The sequence below is a fragment of the Cottoperca gobio genome, chromosome 4, assembly GCF_900634415.1.
Source record: "Cottoperca gobio chromosome 4, fCotGob3.1, whole genome shotgun sequence".
NCBI classification, from domain to species: Eukaryota; Metazoa; Chordata; class Actinopteri; order Perciformes; family Bovichtidae; genus Cottoperca; species Cottoperca gobio.
Window position 1 is genome coordinate 10,497,691 of NC_041358.1, and position 23,472 is coordinate 10,521,162.

Consider the following 23,472-nt stretch of genomic DNA (forward strand, 5'->3'; position numbering starts at 1 on the left):
AAGGCTTTGTGCTGCTTTTGGCATCCCTTTACATTACCTGCTGTCTCTGCAGGTGACAGAGAGCTGATCTTGTGACCTTCACCTCTTGTGACCTTCACCTGTTTTAAAGGTTTAGTTCGGATTCAAGAAGTCATATAATAACACAAAAAACTAACCTATCGAGGCAACGGTAGACCAGCAACTTTGGTTATGCGAGGTAAAATTACAGTTTTCGGCAATGGAGTCTGGTGGCTTTGAAGAGAGCATAGATAACGGCTTCAGTTCCCTGATAGAAAGGGCTTTCTGACGTCAAGGTCAGGCGGTGAAAATAATCTAAATATAGTGTACACTGATGTTGATTTTTTTTAGGTGGGCCTTTTCTTTTAGGTTACTAAAATAAGTATTGCTGCTGCCGCTGTCCACAGCAGTACATTGCTTAGCTCCCGTGCACTTCATATTTAATCTATTTTATCATACATCATATTGTAGGTATACCATACTGTATATTGGCTTTAACTCTTGTTACTCTCAGTACTTTCCAGGTTATATAAAGTTATTATGTTTTGATCAGTAAAAGTGTTATCTTCATACTTTGAACAACACACATCGACTACTATGATTGCACACATGGAATGCAAAGGTGTCAGCTTGGACACTGTACAGAAACATATGTACAGCAGATACAAAGATGATTACATTGCCCACCCTAATGAGCCAAACCCTTTCTTAAAAGATGGTAGAAACATTGAAAGGTCACAGCAAAATGTTAATACCTCCTTAAACCTGCATTAATTAATGTTGCCACTTGGGGGCAGCACATGAAGCTGTAAACACAACCTTACCCTCATTTCACAGGAACAGTTTACAGGAGATGGGGAACATTTCGACTTCGTGGCTGCTGTATTTATTATGTGTGATATTAAATGTTTTTCTCATTTTTACACATGACACACAGTTGTCTTGGCATGATTTTTAATTCAGTTTTTTTCTGGTCATAATAGTTGGCAAATGGAGAAAACATTACTTTGTTATATATAAATTCATCTTCACAGAAGTCACCTCTCTGAAAGATTAAAATCTGCTCTCCAAACGTAGCATCATATGTAGCATTTACAGTAATTGTTGTCGAAACAACTACACTGTAACCAGAAACGTAATTACAAAATGTAAAATAATAATTGTAAAGTAATTGTTTTTATTTGAATAAAATAAGAAAAGAAAATGCAAATAGCTTTTAAAATACATGTTTTACAAATATTGTGTTTGATTATGGCTCCTGCTTTACAAGGAGGATTTCACAAACATGCAGTAAATGTTTTTGCCAAGATATTTCAACAGAAGCAAAGTAAACTTTACAAAGTATGAAGTAAACTCTCTGAACACAGGCACTATTTCTTCTCCACCAATTACAAGCCACTGTTTAAATGTCAGCCAGCTTGAATTTAAGGAGGAATGTAAATAACAATAATAGCATGCTATTTAACAAGATAATAAAATGGTGGAAAATATAAATGCTTAAATTATACTTTTAACCTCGCAGAAAATGAGGAGTCTAGTTGAAAAAATGTAGTGTGCTAGCAGGGAAGTGAAGGTGGTGTATATAAGGATGTCTTGGCTGGGTTAGGATGAAGGTCAGTGTCACGGTTTGTACATGCCGTGTAGGGTCACGGGGATGATGGTGTCGACCTCGGCCCGCGCCAGCTCTGTCAGTTTCATGGCATCCAGCACAAGCAGGAAGCCTGGCCTCTCTGCACCCGGCTTCACCACGATGCTCAGCAGCACACCTGTTACAGCGAGACATAAGGGGTGAATATGTGTGCTTCCACCGTAGACATGATGAGGATTAGGTAATAAAATACATTTAAGGGTTAGGTCACAGATGAGGATAGAGGTTAACCTTTGTAATGTTTCAGTTATTGCTGGCAATTATTTTTTCCTCTCCTTTTTTGTTCGATAACATATTTTTGGTACAGATCTCAAAGTGTCGCTCTCTTTTTGCAGCAATATTTTAGTCTTTTTTATGACAAACAAAATAAATAAATTGTAATTACAACCATACATATATACAGTACATATACAGTATATGTGTAGTTTTAGCAAAATAACATTACTCAAATTCACAATGTGGGAAACTAGCTGAACCAGTTTCTATTTAAATATATAATTACACAATTTGAAGTACACAATTACCAAGTTGGTAATCCTGCTCTGGCAACATTGTAATTGAATTAAAGTTAAATTATTTTCACATTGCAACACACCAAAAACTACTGTTTCATTTTAAAAGTTTGCTGTCATATTTCTGTGAACAATACTGGAAAAAGAACGTCCCTATCATACTTGACGATATTTGCAACTCAAGAAGTTATTTTAATTAATTTCACTACCAGCCAAATGGCCTTCTGTTCCTCTTGTCTTTTTGTAATTATCTTACCATTTTTAAATATTACTGGCTAAGACTAAGACTGAAGACCAGTACAAGACACAATATGTTAAATGTTTCTCTCGTACCATCGTCCTCCTCTGTAGCTCCAGGCGTTGGTACAAACAGCGGCTCTGATGGGTAACACTCTTCCTCCTGCCACACCCAGGTCTCTTTGGTCTGTACGTTCAGCTTGACTATCTGCAGCAAGTCAACAATAAACACCGCACAGTCTCCATCAACAACAGCAACACAGGCATCACTTTCTGGATTACTCTGGCCGGGAGAGACGAGCACCAACACTGTCTTTGTCTCCTCCTGTGAATGATAGAAGCGCTCCTTACCCTGTCAGGGATGAAGTGGTTGAGTCCCAGGCCGTAGGCGAAGGAGTACTTCTTTCCACGACACAGAGAATAGTTAATCTGTGGAAACTCAAAGGCTGCAAGAGAGAGGCAAGAGAGAGAAGATACAAAGATTTGGAACCTCCTGCCGGAAAATATTGATTTGGTACAGTAAGATACTACTCTAGATTTGTGAATGGGTTTTCATGATGTTAGGTTGTAGAAAGTCATCTTTACATAATATGCTATTTTGTATGAAGGGTTTGTTTTGTACGGGGAGAACAAAACGCTGTATAATGGTTCAACCAGATTGACAATTGAAAGGGCAGAAAGAGACAAAGATACCTCTGATCAACAGTTTAATAAGAATCAAATCAATAAACAGTCATTGGTAAAAGAAACTGGAAGCTTAGCATCAAAATGTTCCTGTTTTAGTGGCAAGTGCACAATAATGCAGACAACAAGCTTTTGTTTACAAGGTCAAGAATGAACCTTCAAGCTTAATTTAAAAAGCATCATACCGATGTGAAATGTACCATTCTTCTGTGTGTGTGTGTGTGTGTGTGTGTGTGTGTGTGTGTGTGTGTGTGTGTGTGTGTGTGTGTGTGTGTGTGTGTGTGTGTGTGTGTGTGTGTGTATGTGTGTGAGTGTGTGTGTGTGTGTGTGTGTGTGTGTGTGTGTGTGTGTGTGTGTTACCTTGTCTTGGTCCAGAAAAGAGGACTTCAGGTTCGAGCCAAATGGTGCCATCGCTGTGAAGAACAGCAGTTGCTGTAGTGTAGGACAGAGACACCAGATTCTTTCCCTGTTCTACCTGAAAGCACAACAAAGCACACACACACATGATTGTATACATGCACACACAGACACACACATACACACGCACAACACACTTACTCTGTGGGGTATTTTATACAGGAGTGTGAGAAATGTGTGGTTTATGTGAAAAGTCGGACTTGAGTGAAATAATCCAGGAAGCATTGTAGCCTCAATCTTTTAGTGTTATGTTGTTCAGTTAGTTTCAGTTAAACATGCTGTTGCTGGTAGCAACCACTAACTGATATTGTTACGTCCACCATTATTCTCAGATCTGTGTCCGGGTAAATATTAACAGGCATTGTTTTTTATTACAGCTATTTTGTGATTGTTGATTTAAGATTTTGTAGAACCTTTTCATATTACCTCGGGTTCAAATCTATGGTGTATAATGTCAATCTTACTCTATGTCGTTGGTACTAGAACCAATTAAATGTGTTAGGTGCAACACAATAAACAACTAAAGATAGAGATCATTTGTAAGTATTTAAATGTATAAACTGACCACCTTATTTGTATATAAATTACATAATAACTCTTCAGATTAGAGATGTGCCCCTCTTGTGGAGCTATTTTTTAATAAAATGTAATTGAAATTATTTTTATATGATATAATACATAAAGTTTGCATGTACTGTCGGTACTTACATTTATATTTTCATAAAGTGGGTCCAAAATAATTTAGTTGTTTTGTTATCTTTGTTATCTAACAGCTCAAGGAAGGAAGAAAAAAACCACAATGGGTTCATTTTTTAGAAATGTATGTAACCAATTATGACACAGACATTTCAAAATAAAAGTTTATAAAATAATACTACTTCTCACCCTGTGTATATCCAGCGGCAGTACGTATCGTCTGACCTCGGGCTGAGGAGCTGTCATCGCTGCTTTCTTCACTTCCTCCCACTCCTCCTTTATGTTGGCCAGGTACAGGTAGTTATACACAAAGTCATAACTGTAGAAAAACAGATAGAGATGTCATGATGAGACAATTAATTGTGATGTTCATTAAACGCTCACACGGACACACACACAGGGTCACACTCACCCTTTCCACGTGCAGAGGTCGACCACGATGAATCCCTCCACCTCCTCGTAGGCGTTTATATGGTGGAAGATGTTGAAGGCTGACGTTCTGAACTTGTGGCTGCTCAAATATTCTGCTGGGTCCTTAGTGGCCAGGTGGAACCATGTCTACAGCACACATACATACATACATATTGTATGAACAGAGAGGCACAGGCACATGAAATAACACACACTTTCCCTCCTACCCTCAAAAGTCAAAATATACTACATACATGGACAGATTATAAAACAACGGGCTTCTGGACACAGGCATGTAAAAAGCATTCAACCCCACAGAAGCACGACACACAGACTGAAAGAGACACAAAACAGCTGCATCTCCTTGTGGCCATTTTGTATCCATTTGTTGTCATTTTTCGTGTTTTTATTGTTTATGGTAGTATTGCGTCTTTTTGTGGTAGTTTTATGTGTCTTTGTGGTCATTTGTTGTGTCTCTTTGTGGTTGTTTTGTGCCTTTTGTTGGTCGCTTTACGCCACTTTGTGGTAGATTTGCATCTTTTTGTGGTTGTTTTGCGTCTCTTTGTAGTCAATTTGCTCCTCTTTATGGTCCCTTTGAGTGTATTTTGGTCATTTTGCTTCAATTTTTTTTCATTTGATGTCTCTTTGCAGTTGCTTTGTTTCTCTCTGTCATTATTTTGCATCTCTGTAGTTGTTTTTGTCTCTTTTTGTTCACTTTGTGTCTTTTTGGTTATTTTAATTGTCTTTGGGGTTGTGTCTGATTGACAAACACTTCATATGGAGGTTCTGGTCCAGAGGCCCCTGAGTCTGAAATCCCTCCATGATACTAACCAAACTACTTTTCACCCTCCAGCCCCACCCCCGGCCTACCCCCATGCTTTCGTTGGATTCAAAGCAGTCCATGTATGTGGCTCCTCTGACGCTCCAGGCCGACAGGAACTTGAGCAGGTTGATCTTCACCGGCTGCTCCACAAACACGAAATAGTTGTCTGTTAAACCGAAACTACAGACAGACAAGCAGAGAGATAGACATATACAGATCCATAAGCAGCAGTGGTAATGTATTGAGGGGTCACGGACTGGTTTGGGCTAAACAAGTACAGATGCAAAACGTAGGCTCATTTGAATTTGTTGTATTGTGTATTCATTGTGACAAATGGAAGAACTGCGTCGGCACCTGTGTACGTAGGAGGGCTTTAACCTCTCACTGCTGGGTAGTTGAACAACGACCTGGGATTTCTCCAGGGGATCTGACTGGTCTGGAAACACACGGTAACAGTGTATGATATTAGTATTGTCTTGTGAGTGCGTGTGTGCATCCAACTTCTAGTTCATAATGATAATAATATTATTTAATATCACTCTCTGGTATTCAGTCTGCTGACAGTTTAAATTGGGAAGAAAACTCACCTTTCTGAGCAGGTGGGATTTTGACAATGTTATAAGCCAGGCTCATGTTCTTGCCAAAGCAGTTGCCGATGTTATAGACTGTACCATCTGCGTCAGTGTGGGGGTGGGCAGTCGCTCCATTCACTGACAGGTACTTACACAGGTCCACCTAATATAAATACAGCCACACAAGACAGAGAATGAATGAAGGGTCAGTGTCCTGGGTTTGCCATAAACATCTATCGTAAAGGCGTAAAATACATTTTATAAACAATTATATTTACAATTACAATTACATAAATACATCATGTACGGCAGTAGCACAAAAAAAACCCTCTGAATGAAATAACAATAATTTACTCTTAAAATTGAACCCATTTGAAAAGTTCCCCTGATACTGAAATAGAAAAAACTTTTTGGGAAGAATTTTTATCCTGTCTGATTCAGCATGATGTAAACCAATCAGCTCTCACCCTCTTTAAAGTCTCCAGCGAATCAGGATCAACCTTAGTGATGTAATTGGTCTCTGTGACGGCGTAGAAGTCTTCTCCAATGGGATAGATGTTCACTAAGCAGTTATCAGTCACCTCGATGCCTCTGAAGTAAGTGAAGAATCTACACAGAAACAAGGAAAGCTGATGATCAGTTGACATCCAAGCAAACATGTGTTTGATATGAGTAACACAGTGTACAAATAATACAATAGTAAGTTAATACTGTAAAAGGTCAGGAATTAGCTAAAGGACATCACAACTACCAGAAGCCCAGGTTGACATTTTTAAATAGCTTGTTTTGTTCAACCAACAGTCCAAAAATCTAAAAAAAACTCATTTTAATGTCTTCAAAAACTAACAAAACTAACAAATATTCACATTTGAGGAGCTCAAATCTTTGGTATTTGTGCTTTAAAAATGGTTTCAACGATTCACCAATTATTAAAACAGTTGCTGATCTGTCAACTTATTAATTAATTGACTAATTGTTTCCGCTTTAAAGCAGTTGACCGTGAATTTAAGGTACTATGGGGGTAAATGTTGAGGACAAAATGGTAATTAACAATATTTCCAACAAAAATCGACCTGGTTTCAAAGTCTATTCTTTGAATACATTTTTTACTTTTTTTACTTTGTGTGGAATTTGTGAAATAAAGTGGTTAAAAATAACTACGGTGTAAAGCCGACAATATGTTTTCTACTGATTCTATTTCCCAAAATGTCGCCACTATATGTCTTTAACACACTTGGATATTTATATTAAGCACATTACCTACAGTATTTGGTTTTGGGGTTACCTGGAGAAGATGTTTTTGCAGGGGTCCGGATAGGCTGCTGTGCCAAACTCCGTGATGACAACTCTGTTTTCTGTCATGGCACGAACATACGCATCCGTCCTGATAAACCTGAGCAGAGAGGGTACACACATCATGCGTCAGACAACCATAAAGTCATCAGATATTTATGGTCTATTAATCAAACTGTCAAAGTAGTTTCAAACTCCATAACACACATGAGTGATTCTGCTCAATAGACAAAACCATTGGGGTTGGATGAAGGATTTTTGTGGTCTGTAGCTGAGTATTGTTTTTGTATCCTGCTCTGCAACATTCCTGTTTGAATTAATTTAATGTCAGCTCTTTTCCGAGGCTGCACACAACTGCATACCCCTGTGCACTAACAGAAGTCAGATGACATAACATATCTGCATCTGGATTTTAATCGGTAAAGAAAAAGGTGCTCTGAAGTTCAAACAAGTGTATATCAGATCAGCTGTTTCATAGGTGAAATTCTAAAAACACAGGGAATAGAAAATACATGGCAATGTTAGGAAATCTCTTAAAAATGCCTGGACCCACACCTAGATCCTGAACTATGCCAAAAACTACTTCACAAGAGGACTACATTTATGGAAACCATTTTGAAGCAATGTGAAAGAGACAAGAAAGAGAAGTAAAGAACAGAACACAAACAAGTGGTTAAAGATGTGTTTTATAAAAGAATGCGCTGATTTTACAAGTTAATGACAAGTATTTGTACCTTCTGTAGTAGGTCACCTGACCGTCCTTCAGGTCAAACTTATGAATGAGAGCCTGTCCATCAAACAGGTGGTGGAAAGGTTCATCTCCCACCTCGAAAAGACCTGGACCCATCCTGAGAAGACTGCCGCCCAGCCATGATGGTATGTCTCCTACACACACACACACACACACACACACACACACACACACACACACACACACACACACACACACACACACACACACACACACACACACACACATAATCACACGCTAGTCTGCAAGAAGGTGTCACTATATCCTGACAGCGTTGCATGAGACAGATAATCTGTGAAAAACATCATAATGCTCCGGCAGGTGGGAGGTGCTTGGTTTTGCCTCAACTCTTTTCAACATTGTTGCCGGGTCACAAGCATTGATTAACACTATGTTAGATTCTCCTCGGCTCTGATTGGTTGTTTTCGTTTACTGTCAGGATGACAATTTTAGTGAATATGAAAAAACTTTATTGTTAATAAAGTTACAAACTGCAGCTTTAATTCGTGAGCTTTAGAGGTGCTGGTTGGAAGATATTTTTGTATCCTTGGACAGAGCAATGCTAGCTGTTTCCACTCACTTCCAGTATTTGTGCTATGATAAAGTAACCGGCTTTAGTACTTACTTTAGTACTCATACTTTGATATATATTACCATAAATGTTGCTCCATGGTTCTTAGAGAGGGTCACAAATGTTGCTTGCTATGATAGTAGACACTTTAGTGTATATGTTGGTCTTTATTGCAATAAAGTGTAGTGAAAACATTTGTAGGAGCAATTTAGCTGAAAAACTTAAAGTCACAAAATATGATGAGTCACAGAATATGGCGTATACCTGGCTGTAGCCTAACATATCTATATATATTTGACAGACAAACATGTGAGTCTCCGCCAGAAAGAGCATAAATGTATTTCCTTTCAGATCAATCTATCAGCCTATGTGGAAGCTATCCTGCAAAATAGCTTAGTAAAGACTTTCTATTGTCAAATTTGATAATAAGGCAAAATGACAAAAACAACAACTATAGTCTGCTCTCTTCCCTACCGGTGATCTTAGCAGGTATAGGTTCGTTCAGCTCCTCCACTGTCTCAAAGATCTTCTTGTAGCCGGCAGCAGGATGCTCCAGGCTGGAGAGGAAAAATAAAAACAGGAATTTGAGGAACAATTCCACAATATGACCAAGTCCTCATTGTAAATGAGGTCTCTACCTCAATGCATTTCCTAGGTCGAATCAAGGTTGAATAAATACATTAAATTTGAACATCTACAATTTAGTGACAAGTAGGCAAAGTGTACCAATGTGTAACAATGTACCTTATGGTGAGATTGTTTTGCCAACTGTTGATTATTTGCTTGTTTCATTGTTGCCTGATTTAGAGCTTTCTAATTTTTATTTTTTACCACTTTTCTTTCTGTCCTTCTATTTTGACATTTGTGTCTTTTTTGTATCATCTTTCTCGTCATGTATGTGGATGTATCATTATTATTTGCTTCATTTATTTTACCGTTACTCTTCACTCTATCTGTCTCTTCTTCCCTTCTTTTCATTCATGCTTCTTTTTTCTTTCTTTCTTTCTCTTTTCCCCCGTAAACTACTGACTCTCTTAGTTTCCTCCATATATATATATATATATATATATATATATATATATATATATATATATATCTGTCTGTCTGTGTGTGTGTCTGTCTGTGTACGAGAGATCGGAGACTGCTGTGCTCACACAGACTCGGCTCCATCGTTGCACTTGACGGACAGACAGACACGAGAGGAGGCGGACTCTGTGTTTACATCCATAATGTTTGGTGCTCTAATGTCAAAGTTCATCGAACATTTTTCCCCGATGACGAATTGTGTATGTAAAAATGCCTGCGATATTATCTGTTCAGAAACTTCACCGTTGTTTTTGTTCACATTCCCCCTTATGCAAACATTCAGAAAAATGCACTTCAGGACTGCCCTACTGTTTTTGTTCCGTTTTGTTTTGTCATGTGTTTCTTGTGTAACATAAATGAACTTTTCGTGACAGTAAATGATCCTTGAATACTTGAATTAATAATTACTTATGGGACTTTTGAAACTACACCCGTAAAATACAACAGCTCGTCTGCATCTCCTTCGGTTGAAAACATAAAACCAAGATCTGAGGAGTGCAAATACTGCAACTTTCCCTCAGTTATTTCCCAATCTTTTCAAGGTGTTATTGGTTATCTCACTGATGCAAGAAATCACTTTTTTTTCCTGGAATATCTTCTTATTTTCTCTCTCTCCCACTCGAGGTAAAAAAAAACTAAAGCTAGCGGAAAACGTTAAACTCGACATAGTTGAGTCACTCTGAAATCCTTTTCTCTTACAGGGAAAACAACAAGCGTCACAGCGGCGTCCACAAGATGCTTTCGCTTATTTAATTTCTAAGACCCAAAACCTTAAAATATCTTTTTATTTTTGTTAAGTTTTCACTTTCAGTTTCTATCTTCAAACATGAAAAAATAATTTTAATAAACAAATAGAAAGTTCCACTCACCGGCTGACCATGCTGCTGTATGTTCCTCACACACTTACGCACAAGAAGAGACTCTGGTTTGCATTTAAACCACACACAGATTTCCTGTGGTGAGAGATGGAAACTGGGTCCCCTCCTCCGTTTTTACTCTCTTCTCCACCCCCTTCTCTCCTTTTCTCCTCCCCTTTCCTTCCTTCCTTGCTTCCCCCAATCCCTCCAGTTTTCCTCTGCATCTTCCTCGCCTCCCGTTATCCTTTCATGCCTCTTGCTCCCTTGCTCCCTCTTTCCTCCCTCCTCCTCTTCTGGTCTTACCCAGAGCTGAACAAGCCAGCTTTGTCTCCTCTCCTTTCAGCCGTCTGGAAATCGGCTCCATGCAGAATGTTCTCCGGGCCCCGAAACAAAGTCTTTGTCAACCTGGGAACACGAACTCTCACAAACAGGCCAATGATGTGGGTCAAACTAATGAAGTCAGCTTTTAAAAACCAGAGTGTGCTGGTATTGTTGTTTGTATGTGAACATGCATGTAGAAGGAATCCTGTTTAATGAGTTCCAGACAGCCTCAAGTCAAACCCTCAAACTATTTTAATTGGCTCTGAAGGAGAACGAGCTACAGAGTTTTCTCTTGGTGGGAGAGAGTGAATGATTAACCACGTCTGTTTGTTTGGTCCTTTGTCATTTTGATAAATGAAAGTTGAATAAATGGACGAAAGGGCATATTAAAATGAATGGTTGTTTTAATAAAGGTAGCCGTAATCTGTTAGTATGTTGCTGAGTGTAACTAACACTTAAGTTAACAGTTAACTAACTGATGCCTGCCTGTAAATAAATGACAATTTAACAAACTGAAATAACTATTGGATGGATTGCCATTAACCTTAGTACAGACATTCATGGTCCCCAGAGGATTAATCCTTAACATTTGGCCGTCCAGACATCCTGACCAGGTTACTCAAGATTATCGAAAAAGAGAAGTTACTAGGGGGATTGGATGAACTATCTTTCAAACTCTGGCTAACTTTAACCAAACAGATCAACATCTGCGGCGGCTTCAGTGTCATTCTTTGCCAGTGGCTGCCAGTAGCTCCCAACAGGATGCTGGATTGGCAGACGCATGATTAGAAGCCCGACAAGATGAATTTCTGTGTGATCTTGTGAAAATTCAACTGCTGTGCAATGTAACCGCTGGTAGTCTATGTAAAAACAATTGACAATGTGACCTGAGGGGAGCACTAGAGGAAAGCTAAATGAATGTCAAACACATCCTCTGGGGATCATAAATATGTTCAGTACAGTTCATAATTAGGTGATAGTGAGTCACTGTAGCGCCAGTCTGTCCTCAGCACCGAGGGCTTCTCAGTAATACATCCACGGCCTGTGTACGTTTTGAAAGTTTGTTTATTGGATTAAAAAGATTAGAAGAGAACAGTTATTTTAGCAGCTCTTAGTTTCAGCAGTTCGGTGAAATTTGACATATTCTAGTTAATATTTGTGAGTACTGTAAATTTAGATTGTATAGACCCAGTAGTAGAGGTGAAATGCTGCCCCTTATTTCTTTGTAGCATGAGGCTCGACATCACACATTGCTGCTTTAACTATTACTCCTTCCAGATTAGTAGTTTGGATAGTTGGATTAAGCTGCCTGGTTGTTGGTGTGTTTGCATTGTAAAGATGTTCCATTGACCCTCAAACCGAAACAAGTTAAACTGATCGCAAATAGAGACATGACAATGGAAAATAAATAGAACAGTTAAACAGATTTATTTCCTGGGGTTTTGCATAGTAAACAATGTAGAGGAAGAGTACAACGGTGTATGTGTACAATACAACACTCCTCTGCAAAAGTATTGCCAAAAACTCTGCTAATGAGTGCATACACACACACTTTGATTTGAGGTATAGACAAACACATCATGGTAGAACTAATACTTCATATAAGATACATTAAAAAAGAACAGCTTGAAACTTTGAGTCAAACATTTGACATTTCCTCAGACACTTGACAAGATATATCTGTTTACTACCTATAAGAGGCGATAGGTACAGCCAATAGAAACTTCACTTCTTGATAAAAACACTTCACAAGGTTGTACCTTTAAGAAGGAGCAATCATATACTCAAAGTATGTCAGGTGTCTGGTGAAACCTTCTTTAGAGTCTAATATGCATTAAATATGTATAAATTAACTATTCTGATGGTTGGCATAATCTTACCGGCCATTTACAATGCCTAAATCCAGTGCAAAATATTTCTGTATCCAATAAACGAAGCAGGGATGAGACACACAAACGCAAGGAATAAAAGAAACTGGATAGGAAATGCTCCATTTAAAAATAACTGGAGTTGTATATGAAAAAGCTGAGATCCTAAAAATCAAAAGATCCCCGATGAGAAAACCTAAAACGGTACCGTAAAAACGCTTCCAAAAGAAAACCACACAAATGAAAGCAACAGGATGAAGAAAAGAATCAAAAAGAACAAGAATGAACATTTTGAGAAAAGCGTCATGACTAACAGAACATTTCAAGTAAAACTTGATTCTATGACATAAAATGTTTAGTAAAGTCTATAAAAACAGTTACCATGGAAATAAACAAGTCAAGCAAAGACATATCTAGCACTACTCCCAATATCGTCATTCATATATATTAAGAAATCTATAATCAAATTATTCCCATATGGACCAGTGATCTTAGAATTGCATATTTATTACTCCCACAATGCAATCTGAACACGCAAATACTGGTGAGGGGGAAAAAGAGAAATCCATCAAGAAAGCATGTTTTACAAAAAAAAAAAAAAAAATATCCTACCCCATGAACACGTTATATTTAAAACACAGAAATCTATGTGAACGGCTCAAAGGAGCAACTGCACACACAGACACACAGACACACACAGACACACCAATGTAACAATGGCTGCAAAGAGATTTCCCATATCTCTTAGTATCAGTGCAGTTACAGTGCAGCCAACATGACTGTGGCTTCTATAATGGAGACAACCTGTATGGTTAGTTTAGTTCCTGATGCTGAAAGCTTTGGTCTTCTTGATGTTGAGAAGCGGAGGTTTAATCTTTGGCTTGTTGACGCTCTTGCTGTCCCTGTCTGAGGAGGGGAATCGGCGACTGTAGATGTCTGGGTACTGCTTCTGAAACTGAAGCAAAGACGACACAACTCAGTTGTGAGTAAACTTGGTGAGAACTGCTTCTCAAAACAGTCAGATAGTGTTTGGTTACCTGCTTCAGCTTCTTGCGTCTGTCCTTCTCACTCATATTTTGGCTGGTCAGCAGCATCTCCAGCAACTCCTCCATGGCCTTCTGGGAAGACTCCAGCTTTTGCTGTTCAAACTCAGCGCCGCTAATCTGACGGCAGAAGGCGTAGATGGGCATCGGAACGCAAACTGCATCTCCGCCATCAACATTAGAAACACCATCGAGCGGGACCTGGGGTCAGGAGAGTGACACAACATCACAACTTCTCCGATTTACTCGATCAAAGCAGATGAAGACCAAATCCCATTTTTTCATTTAACTATTCAAGACACATTTTATACATCCACAACATTTAATAACAGGGTTCGTGAGACCATCTCAAAATAACTTAGATAAACTAAACATTGGCATTAAGTTATTAACTCTCTGAAAACACAAGAGAGTTTTAGAATCGGTTGACAGCAGAGTTATTAAAGAGAAACTTATCACTAAAGAAGTAGCTGCGGGAGCAAGAGTCGAACAAGAGCCGATTCACTGTGTCGAGGGTACGCCAGGGATCAAATGCCTTATTTTAATTTGGAGCATGTTCATATAAACACGGGGGTGTTAAGTTTAATGACTGCTTAATTGACTACTTTGTAATCATGAGCTAATTTCACAGTAAATGAAGCTAGAAATCCTAAAATAGAATCAAATCATATACATGACTGCCACAAACCAAAAAGTGGATCTGCTCCCCCCATTCTGGTTTTAACCTGATTTTCTTTTTTGCATTAGGGTTTCCATCATAATAAACCATACCATAATTTATACCTGTTTATACTAATATAAATGAGGAGTCTTTATACAAATATACGACATGCTTTTTGTGTGTGTGTGTGTGTGTATGTGGTTTTTCTATTTGTCCATATACACCCAGGATGCATATACTGTAACAATGGGTGTACCTGTACAGTGCGCAGGTACTGTATGTGGTCATTGATAGCACTGTGCAGGTAGTCTGGGACCGAGAGGATGCTTTCTTGATGGTCCATTAGAAATGACACCAGTCTGGTAGCTAACAGCTCGTCCAAATCACACTCCTCAGCACTGCCCAGAACGCAGCCTGAAAACGTGTGAACCACCTGGAATGAAAACGACAAAAAAAAAAAAAAAAAAAAACATGATTGAGGAAAATAATGAAATAAGATAATATTGAAACAATAATGTCATCTGAAGGAAATTAGTAGGGATGTCACGATACCCGAAATTGAGTAGTTGATACAAATACCAGTGAAATTCCACGATTCTCAATACCACAGTAAAAACTAAACAATATGTTTGGCCTTCAAAATACAAAACAATCCTTCATTACAACTTGCCAACCAGTTTACATTTACAACATTTGAACACGTTAACATTACAAATGTACCTTCTAGTGACATCCCTACAAATGACAGTGTTACAGAGGAACAATGATGTAGGTCTTGCGACAAGAACGTCCCGTCAGTTTTGTGCCTCACCAGTGTTCGGGTGCCGATGGCGGAGTGGAGAGGGGGCATGTCCACGTTCTGGCTGATGCGCGACATCATCCTCATGAGGAGCTGCAGCTTCCTGCGGGAGTTGGGGGGGAGGAGGAGGGTGCACAGCTGCAGGGCCTCGATGGCCACACGCTCACACTGAGGCTGGAGAACGCCTGTAGACATACACACACGGTCATACAGTCATACAGTCATAGCGATGGCGGCAGGTGAAGTCTGTGGTGCAGACAGTGCAGAAACAAACAGCTGTACAATCACTCTTTGTGGCCACACTCATCCATCACTGAGTCACATTCACTAGATCAGACAAATGGATGGATGGATGATGAGATTAATCAACTACAAGCTACGGTGTGAGAGAAGTCAGGTAAGATTTATTAACATAATCTTTTATGTATTGTAATATGCTATTAAAAAGCTTGTGCACCCTTGTTCGTAGCCCTGGTCCAGGACTGTATGATGTGCATCATGCTCCTGCACGGATAGACTTGCTGGAACTCTGACATTTCAGTCACAGAACGTGTTATGAGAATAATGTTGATATTACAAATTTGCCAGATGTCGCTCTACAGTTGGTGAGCGGCGAAGGAGTCCTGCGCCTTGGATTTCACAGAGTTTTTATTGACATTAATGAATGAGAAGAAGAGTTTCTCCATTGAGTTCCTGAAACAACATTTCAGTGGGTCTGTCTCTGAAATGTCAACGTTCCAGGAGATATTTATGCAGGACTGTGATACATAACTGCAAAGTGCATTGCATAAATTAAAAGCAGCAGCGCTGACATACCAAAGCATGCCAAAAGCAAGCATCATATAATATGCTGCATACCTTTACTATCTAATGAGCTCTGTGCACCTTGAACCAGGACTCTCTTTTATTACTTTGTTCTGTTAAGGTGTTGACTGGAACCTTGTAAATGTTATCTAACACAAAAATGAAATCGTGTTCAACTCGCATCTCGACTTCACCTTTTGAGTTCAACAGAAGTTGTATTACCGAGTTAAAACATTCCATACCAGCAGATGTTAGATGTTAGATGGAATTAGTCTGATTAGACGTCAGTGAACAAGCAGACACACAGACAGGTAGAGGTGAGAGGGTCTTACTGTGCTCAGGTTTGGGTTGGGCAGGCACACAGACTGGCAGTTTGAACAGTGAAACGGTGCGAGACGGCTTCGACACATCCAGAGAGCTGAGGCAGCGTCGGACAACAGCGGGTGCGGGGAGCGTCCAAAGATTAGAGGTACTGGAGGCGGCTCTGGGCCCACTAGGTCCTGTAGTAGCACGAGACCCTTGTACTTTGGCCAAAGCAGATGAAGAGAAGGAGGGGAAAGGAGCATAGGAGGAAAAGGCGGGAGGATAGGAGGGCAACGAAGGAGGACGTGAAGCTGAGGAGGAGTGATGCTGGTCTGCAGGAGTGTTCACGTTGAGGCAGCTGGCTGCGCGGCCCTGCCACTTGGACTCTTTGACATCTTCCTCCCTGGTTTCTATGACAATGTCTAGACAGCTGCCTATGCTGCGTGGCCGCAAGGTGCGCGACCTCTGTGCGACTGACAGTCTATCTCTAGTTGCACAGCCTGAAGTAAATGGAGTTGCTTTGGATACAGATGGAAAGTCTGTATGACTGTGGGGTGTTGTGCTGGCAACGCTGTCACCCTGGCTCCTGATGCTATAGGCGCAGGATGCCAGGCTGTCATTGGACAGGAACAGCTGTTGCCTGCTGAGAGGGGCAGAGTCGTCTAGGATAGTTTCAAGTGAGGAACTCCGGGTTCGAGGCCTTGTAGAACTAATTGTACTGAGACTCATGCAGCTGCCTCCTAACTGACCATTGCCTGCACTTTCAAAGCCTCCTTTCGGCGCTGCCAGCCGCGACCGGAGCTTCCCACCAAGCACCTCTGTCATCGGCGACTCCGTCTCGTCACATGTCCCCTGTCTGAGCAGCGACAGGAGGAGACACTCGGTGGAGCGGAAGGATGTCTTGACTGGAGGGGGGACTGAGGGGAGGTCGAACTTCTTGCGTTTCCCACGTTGGTGCGTCGTGGTGGGCGCTGCAACGTACCCACAAAACACTGAAAGCGGATGCAAGAAAGAAAAGAAAAAGGAGGGGCAGGCAGAGCGCGAGTGCAAGCGAACAGTGAAAGGCAGGGAGAGGGTTAAGTTAGTTCAAACCTTTACTTTACATACTGAACCATCAGCCGGTTTAGAGGCAACACATAACAGGCATAGACACGGAGAGTACAGATGCTCATACTGTTGTTGTTGTTGTTAGGACTCCACAAACAGAAGTGACAACAACCAAAATCCCCTGTTAGCAGTCCACTGTTAGAGGTCAGAGCACGCATCCACATTGTGGAAACAGCATGTCAACACGATTGAGCAACAAGATACTGCATACTTCCATTTAACTTCCGTTTCACGTCAGGAAAAAGCCCAATGAAATGAGTCCTAGTGTACCTACCCAGGACGTTGATAAATAGTTCATATAGTTCGTATGTGAGTACAGGCTGCGGAAGGCTGTAGAAGTAATCTGACACTGTTTTGAAGACATCTCTCTCAAAGCCGGGATAGGACGGCTGTGCGCTGTCGTACTTCGGCCCTAGGAATAAAACAGGAGGTTACTGCAGCTACCAAGAGAGTGAAGGATATTTGAAAGGTCCCAACACAAACCTACGTACGAGATTTTCTAACTTTACATAGAATTCTACACATCTACATAAACAAAGACATTCATTTTCCTGAATGTTGATCGAGATTCATGAGAAAGTGCAGAGTTTATAAAGTTAATCATTTATATGGCAAGCTTTGGGAAGTCAAAATGTAGTTGTTGAAAACTGATGGTTATTCTTTTCCCCCCACGCTCAATTCTTTGCAATGTTCATGCAGCACAGAGGTGTCAAAGCAGCTTGTTGTTACTCACAGTTGGCCAGGCTCTTCATGGCAGACAGAACCCAGTGTGGAAGGTCATCTAGAGAGAAGATTAACAGGTTAGACTGGTTGCTAGTTACAGTATAGTGTACCCTTTGTGGGTTGTATCACCTAAAAGGTTCTAATAAATTATGTCTTGTGATAGATTCTCAGATTTTAGTGTACAACAGTTCTGAAGTGAGCAGTATACATAGTAAAGATAATTAAGTAAGTATGCCGTGAAATATGTGTTCAATTAGAGAGGCTGAATAGAGAAAACTTTTTTTTTTTCAATATTATGAAAAAAAAAAGGGGTTTTTGTTGATATATAAACCTACTGGTCTTGTCGTCCAGCGTGACCACTCCATGCTTGTTGACTTTGGTCACATTATGGATGATGTTCTGTGGGTTTACATAACGCTGGTCTAAAACCTCATCAAGAGATGCCACGCCCAGAATCCTTTGCAGGCTGGAACACAACACACGTGGTTTAGTTACACACACACACACACACACACACACACACACACACACACACACACACACACACACACACACACACACACACACACACACACACACACACACACACACACACAAATCTCCCTAATTTTCAAACAGGTTATTTAAATAAAAGAAAACATGCTTTGTGAAATACTTGTAATGGCTATGTGTTTTCAAAAAGTTATGCGTTTGTACTGGGTCAGGGTGATGTCTCTCCAGATCTCCTGTTCATCCTCCACCGTCAGCTCTCGCCTTGGCACCTGCTGCTCTCCTATTGACCGATTCTCTCCACCTGATTGGAGGGCAGGATCCACATTTTCCTGGAAGACATAAACAGAGCATGAACCACCATCGCACAATGGATTATTTTTCACATTTAGATCGTACTTCAAACCTGCAACTGTGTTTTAGCATTATGTTGTACATGACATTGATACAATGTCCTGTCTAGCTCACCTGTGTCTCCTTCTCATGCTGCTTCTTGATATTCCTAAACTTGAAGAAACCTTCCCTGTCCATGAATGAATGCCTTTTCTTAACAGAGCCAGGGGCTGAGCCTGAAGATGGACGGGGAATGGGCTTCAGAGGCGAAGTGGAGGGGAATCTGGGAAAAAAGAGAGGACATCATTTTGTGTGGGGGAGCACATCGACATCGACTTTCACTCTAATTTTAGAGTAAATAATAATAATAAATAATTAAATAATTACAAAGCAAGTTGCCTACCTATACACAGTGTTGTTGTCCTCCAGATCCTCTGTGCCCCAGCGACCCTTCACGTCTTCGATCACATGGTTCTTCAGAAACTTCTTCAGGAGCTGCACCGTCTGCTGCCTGGTGACATCGGGGCCAAAATTGCTGTTGCTACAGAGCAGCTGGTGCATCCACTCCACCGCGGCTGAGGCGGTGAAGCAGGAGGAGTAGTGCCGGAAATTCTGCCGGTGTTTCCTGAGGGGCATACCAGCCCGAAACAAACGAGTCATCTCATTCCACTGAAACAGAGAGGAGGAGTTTAATGCTGACCAACTGGTCCATGTGGAACTTATGTCATGATCCAATTTCATTTCAAGACTGTGTCCTGAGGTGCATTCCTGACAGCATTGACCGGAAGACCACTGGAGTAATTTATGCACTGGTGCAGCTTGAGTCGAGGTTTACAAATCTTTCTGGCATTGAAACAAGATGAGTATGCATCTACAATGCACAAGTTCTCCACAATCAAGACAAACAATAGAGAACAAAGTAGTGCTGAAGAGTCATTGATTAATGGTCCTAAATTATCTAAACTCAAGCAAAACATTTACCGGTAGTATAAAGAGCACGTTTATTGTGAGACAAACAGCATTCTTCTGGGTTATCCACGGGGCCACAGGTCATGGTTTGTTTGGTTAACTGTTAAGTGTGTCTGTGTATTACAACTGTTGCTGACCTGTTGGAATTTTGACCATTAAAGACTATTTCCAACCTCCATGCACCTTGGAAATACGTGGAGTTTTGAAGTATTGAGTTGTAGTCACCTTGTTTACAAACGAGTCATTTTCCACTATCACATTTTACAGACTTTGATAGTAGTTAAAGTGACCTGTTATATTTTAAAACCAAAAGATTAAATCAATTAGCGTTAGCTAGTGCATACAGAATACTTGGTGTTATCATGGGAATCAAAAGTTGCAGCAACTAGTTTCGAGAAAAAGCTACGTGAACAATTTAACAAATTATCGTTACTTGGTCAAGTAAACACTCATGAAAGACGATATTTAATAAATGATAAACACTCTTATAAAATTAAAACAACAAAGTTATTCAACAATTATAGTGTAACGTTTATTTAAACGGCTAACATTTACAGCGTTGCCGTTGACGATCATTTGTCGCATGAATTAGCAGTTAGCCAGCTCTAACGTTAGTTAGCTCAAGACCTTATCAACCAACGTTAACTTACCAGTTTTGTGGCCCGGTAAGGTCCGGGGGTGATAACGTGAGAACTCATATTGATCACAAAAAAGACAGAAAGTTTTCCCTTTATCCAATATGACTAGAGGTAAAAATATCCATTACTCAGGGAAGTATTCGCCGATGTTTTGCTACCGGATAGTGTGAATGGAAAGCATTGATGATACACAACTCTGCCTGGCTGCTCTCCGTCTGTTCAAAATTACGAGCCGTGTTCTTCTGGCACTGGATTGGACGACGCGCGGGTCACGTGATCAGCCTGGACGCGAAGAGGAGGGGTAGAGGAGAAAAACAGTGAGAACGTGAAGGCAGTACGATAAAAACAATCAGATTTAGGGTGCTTTACCTTTGAAACCACCCCTTTTTTCTTTATTGTATCATCACAATCTTCTTCAAACAAAACATAGGTATACAATTCGACGAGAAAAAAAACAGGAGAATATTGCCTGCATTAAGGTCTACTGTTTTCATTGCTAATGTGTCTGATTTCTATTTTGAATTGTTGTATGTTTGGTTTCTTTTTAGTATATTTGCATTGGTGAATATAATATTTTCCATACAAAAAGGAAGTTCACATTTTTTTTACAATCAATATCATTCTATTAATTAATAATTTAACCAGTCAACGTCTTTAAAAAATATTCAATATTTAATCTAAATAATTGACAACATAAGCATTCATAATGACACCATCCTTCTGTCCTCCACAAAAAACTTTCTTCCACATAGTTTGCTGTGATCCAATTTGCCTAAAGGAGCAGTCAAAGAGCTGCAGTGTCGGCAATGTGGAGTCAACTCTATTGTATTCACTGGCACACACACTCACACGCAGAATGTACATTAGCATGTCTTTAAAAGGCCTTTTGTGGAGATCATGCTGATCAGTTAAAGGCAGAATGAGAGTATGGTGGGGGTCACTCAAAAAGACAGTGGAGGTTAGAGACAGTTCCAAAGGGATGGATCCTGGGAGGGTGGGCTGCTATAGACATGCTAATGTTTTTTAATGTCATGCAAATAGTACACTGAAAGATCATCAGCCAGCTTTATGCTTGAAAGATCACCTCCAAACATGTTGTAAGACATAAAACTCTACTTTGATTTAAAAAATATCTGTCTTTCCACAAAAAAGTTAAATTACCTCATTAATACATCTACTCCTCAATGAAACATTTTGATTCTATGTATACGCAAATAGTTAATTTCAAAAGTTTAACTGCTGGACACAAGAGGTCACCTACTTTACTAAAAAAATGGATGCCTCAAGTTTCCACAAAACACTTGAGCAAGTTGCTTATTGCATAGAATGTCACAAAACTATGCTTGTGCTGACACGTCCTAAATTCCGATTTAGCTCGCAGAAGTGCAGAGAAATGTCCCTCTTCAGCAAATAAATGTGAAGATGGGCTCCTTGTGTCAAACTCTGCACATTCATCATTCTACACAGTGAAGTGCAAACATCCAACACAGGGATTTATAATTTGGAGCAGGCAGTCACACCATTTGAGAGTGAGATTCACTTGAAATCACTTGAGCAGCTGTGGTAGTTTATTGCTCATTAAGACTCATGGAAAAGCAGAGTAACCACACCAGGAATTACACAGATAGAAGAAGAGGAGCACAGTTATGGAGAGAGATGGATAACATGCAACTTGTGAGGCCTTTGAAAATTCAAGTGATTTGACAGAAGCAAACAGTGGTAAAGTGTCAGAATTCAAAACCGTTTGGTCTAATGAAGATGGGGTCATAAACATTTACACTTTCTGGACTATGGGGATTGTGTACAAATACGGTGGGGCACTGAAAAATATATTATTATGTAGTATAGTACTACGGTATGTGTTGTCTTACAGTACACAGACCTGTTGATTTGGCCTTTTATGTGCAAATGCATGTCAACAGCTCAACGAAAGGCATCATTATTCATTTAATGTGTTTTATTTTGAGATAACCTGCTCAAGTATGCAATTTACTGTAATTGTACAGACATATTCAAACTTAAATACATTATACTACATATTGGTGATTTGAGTGATGAAAACAAATCTGTATTTCTGTAATACTGTTCTATTTGCTTTTTCAACTTTGAAAGATTAAGTTTAAGGCCCTGTCACACATATCCGTATGACGGAAACGTATACGAAAAACAGCCCACAATTTGTCAGAGTCCAAATACGTCCAACTTTTCATCGGATCGGATTGGATCCGGAACGTACACTGAGTCGTATGTCTAACGGATTGATACGCATACATAACATATCCCATACTTGCACAAAACGTATTCGACTAATATATAACGTAATGGTTCTGCCACACAGGTCCGTATGGCGGAAGCGAATGCCGGCGTATACGAAATACACGGCATTGGGTCGCATGTTGACTGCTTGGGTAATGTTGTTTCTGTGACGGGATCGGCGCCATATTTATAGGCATGGGTCACGTGATCGTTCGAAGGCCGCAGACGAAACACCGAACACGCCAGAAATATGGCCCTTTCATACGTCTAAATATGTTGCAGATACGACAGAGACGTCAGACATAATTTATGCATAGCTAACAAATAGGTTGTCCACCCGGTATCAATGAGTTGGCTGTAGGTTTCACGTCACGTATATCGATTTACAACTGCCGTACCTCGAACGTCTTTGACATGCTCGACACATGTTTATGGCTTCAACGTTCAACACAGTACCCCAGCGTAAAAACGCTGTGTTCCTCACGAATACTACTTATGTCCAACATACCCCTCATTTATATCGACGCACACCAGTGTATTGCCGATATTTCGTATGCGCCGGCATACGTTTCCGCCATACGGATATGTGTGTCAGGGCCTTTA

At 40.1% G+C, this 23,472-nt stretch overlaps 2 protein-coding genes across 4 annotated transcripts; both read right to left on the reverse strand.

Annotated features, from left to right (window-relative positions):
* Positions 1 to 934: 934 nt before the first annotated feature.
* On the reverse strand, positions 935 to 10,756 carry rpe65c (retinoid isomerohydrolase RPE65 c). The gene is made up of 14 exons (XM_029429572.1): positions 10,568 to 10,756; positions 9,087 to 9,169; positions 8,025 to 8,175; positions 7,283 to 7,390; positions 6,465 to 6,606; positions 6,013 to 6,160; positions 5,780 to 5,861; positions 5,473 to 5,605; positions 4,604 to 4,749; positions 4,381 to 4,510; positions 3,439 to 3,553; positions 2,746 to 2,840; positions 2,491 to 2,602; positions 935 to 1,763 (listed from the first exon to the last, which is right to left on the reverse strand). Exons 1-14 carry the CDS (start codon positions 10,576 to 10,578, stop codon positions 1,618 to 1,620), a joined length of 1,602 nt encoding a protein of 533 aa, XP_029285432.1. The 5' UTR covers positions 10,579 to 10,756; the 3' UTR covers positions 935 to 1,617.
* A 1,524-nt stretch (positions 10,757 to 12,280) lies between these two features.
* Positions 12,281 to 20,816, reverse strand: depdc1a (DEP domain containing 1a). Of its 3 annotated transcripts, none has more exons than XM_029428806.1 (12): positions 20,626 to 20,816; positions 19,410 to 19,675; positions 19,142 to 19,289; positions 18,881 to 19,005; positions 18,520 to 18,650; positions 18,195 to 18,242; positions 17,736 to 17,873; positions 16,384 to 17,325; positions 15,260 to 15,432; positions 14,705 to 14,881; positions 13,782 to 13,988; positions 12,281 to 13,699 (listed from the first exon to the last, which is right to left on the reverse strand). In XM_029428806.1, exons 1-12 carry the CDS (start codon positions 20,671 to 20,673, stop codon positions 13,562 to 13,564), a joined length of 2,541 nt encoding a protein of 846 aa, XP_029284666.1. In that variant the 5' UTR covers positions 20,674 to 20,816; the 3' UTR covers positions 12,281 to 13,561. The 3 variants fall into 3 exon arrangements, with proteins under 3 accessions (XP_029284666.1, XP_029284665.1, XP_029284667.1); XM_029428805.1 differs by having other exon boundaries at positions 16,384 to 17,346; XM_029428807.1 differs by lacking the exon at positions 16,384 to 17,325.
* Positions 20,817 to 23,472: the final 2,656 nt, after the last annotated feature.